The sequence below is a fragment of the Chaetura pelagica genome, unplaced genomic scaffold, assembly GCF_000747805.2.
Source record: "Chaetura pelagica isolate M959 unplaced genomic scaffold, ChaPel_1.0 scaffold121, whole genome shotgun sequence".
In the NCBI taxonomy this organism is placed as follows: Eukaryota; Metazoa; Chordata; class Aves; order Apodiformes; family Apodidae; genus Chaetura; species Chaetura pelagica.
The window spans coordinates 801,818-803,321 of record NW_009954546.1 but is presented as its reverse complement, the minus strand read 5'-3'; the positions used below and the strand labels follow the sequence as shown (position 1 = coordinate 803,321).

Sequence of the window (1,504 nt, the reverse complement as noted above, 5' to 3'; positions counted from 1 at the left end):
GGTTGGATGGGGCTTGGAGCAACCTGGGCTGGTGGGAGGTGTCCCTGCTCATGCAGGGGGTTGGGACTGGATGATCTTTAAGCTCCTTTCCAACCCAAACCAGTCTGTGATTCTGTGAAACACGGAGTTTTCCCCATACACTTCAGAGGTGGGAAGTGTCCAGTCAGATGAAGGTTGTTATCATCACCAGACAGAAAGGGTCAGCCTGGGCCTGGTGGCAACAAGGTTCAGCTCCCCAGACTGCACTAGGATTTATTGTGATCAAATTGGCCAAGAGAGCAAAATTCCAACCATCTGTAATATTGCAACTAGAAAACTCAGGATTTCTCCTGCCATGACACCAGGACAAGGCCTGTCTGGGAAGATACTGGCAGCTGGAATCCACAGAGTGACAACCTGCTCTGCTACCAGGGAGATGCTTTCTGTACCACCAAGGGCACCCTCCTTCCAACCACAGGAGCTAGTGTAGGGGACTTGCCTGTTCTCACCCAGTCCTTGTACCTCCAACTCTTTATTCAGATCCCGTCACGTCTTTTGGATAAAATGCTGCTTTGCAATGATAGCAGCACTGATGGTTAGAAATGTCAGCTGTTAGAACTTTCCCCAGGGGTAAGGCAGCCACCAGCTGGTTAGTGTAACAAACACTATAACACAGGAGTGTGTGTGCATGCACCCAAATGCAGGGCTGCTGCACTTCAGTGCCTAAAGCCACCAGATCTCTGAATATGTACAAAACCTTCATTTCTAGGCTTTTTTCAATTTATTTATTTTTTTAAAAAGGAGGAAAAGTCTGTTCCTTCAAGCACATAAGTATCTTTCTACTGCAAAAGACTGTGTTAAATAACTCCAGCTGCTGTTGTTCACTTGTCACACATGAGGCCTGCTTAAGAACTAAATCACTTGCAACATGAGCCAGTCAGTCCTCTGAGCTCTGCTGCAGACTGGTACCAAATCCAGCCCCAGTAACTGGGCTGCACAATCATCTGCAAGTCCTCAGCAAGAACATCAAACAGCACAGGGCCCACCACGGGAACAGACCATCCATTTTCTGAGCAGCATCACAGCAGAGGCACAGAAGGAAATGACCAATTTCCTTCTTAAAACCTCCAGATAAATCAGCCTTGATCACCTCTTGTTTCTTCTAGGTGTGCAGTCCAATGGCTGGTCTGTTCATGTCCCATCTGACGTTACTGGTGAGCTTGGGAAGATGGTCATCTTGCCCTGTACTTTCACACACCCCTACAAGACATTTGAGAGGACCCTCACTGCCATTTGGAGGATCAAGGAGCCTTACAATGGCACGGTAGTTTTCAAGTGCATCAGTCAGAGTGCCAGTGAGCTCTGTAAGACTGCCATCAGCTACAAAAACAAATACAAGCTGCTGGGTAACCCCCGGCACAAGGACCTTTCCATCAGGATTGACAACCTGACCTGGAGTGACAGTGAAAGGTATTTCTGCCGGGTGGAGCTGTCTGGAGACATCCATGACAAGTATGAAAGCAGG

At 48.1% G+C, this 1,504-nt stretch overlaps 1 protein-coding gene across 1 annotated transcript in view; it reads left to right on the top strand.

Annotated features, from left to right (window-relative positions):
* Positions 1 to 1,504, top strand: part of SIGLEC15 (sialic acid binding Ig-like lectin 15) — a 16,772-nt gene that overhangs the window by 2,752 nt on the left and 12,516 nt on the right. Inside the window, exon 2 of the mRNA XM_010005035.1 lies at positions 1,146 to 1,499. Coding sequence (XP_010003337.1) covers positions 1,146 to 1,499 — 354 coding nt within the window. The remainder of the gene's footprint in view (positions 1 to 1,145; positions 1,500 to 1,504) is intronic.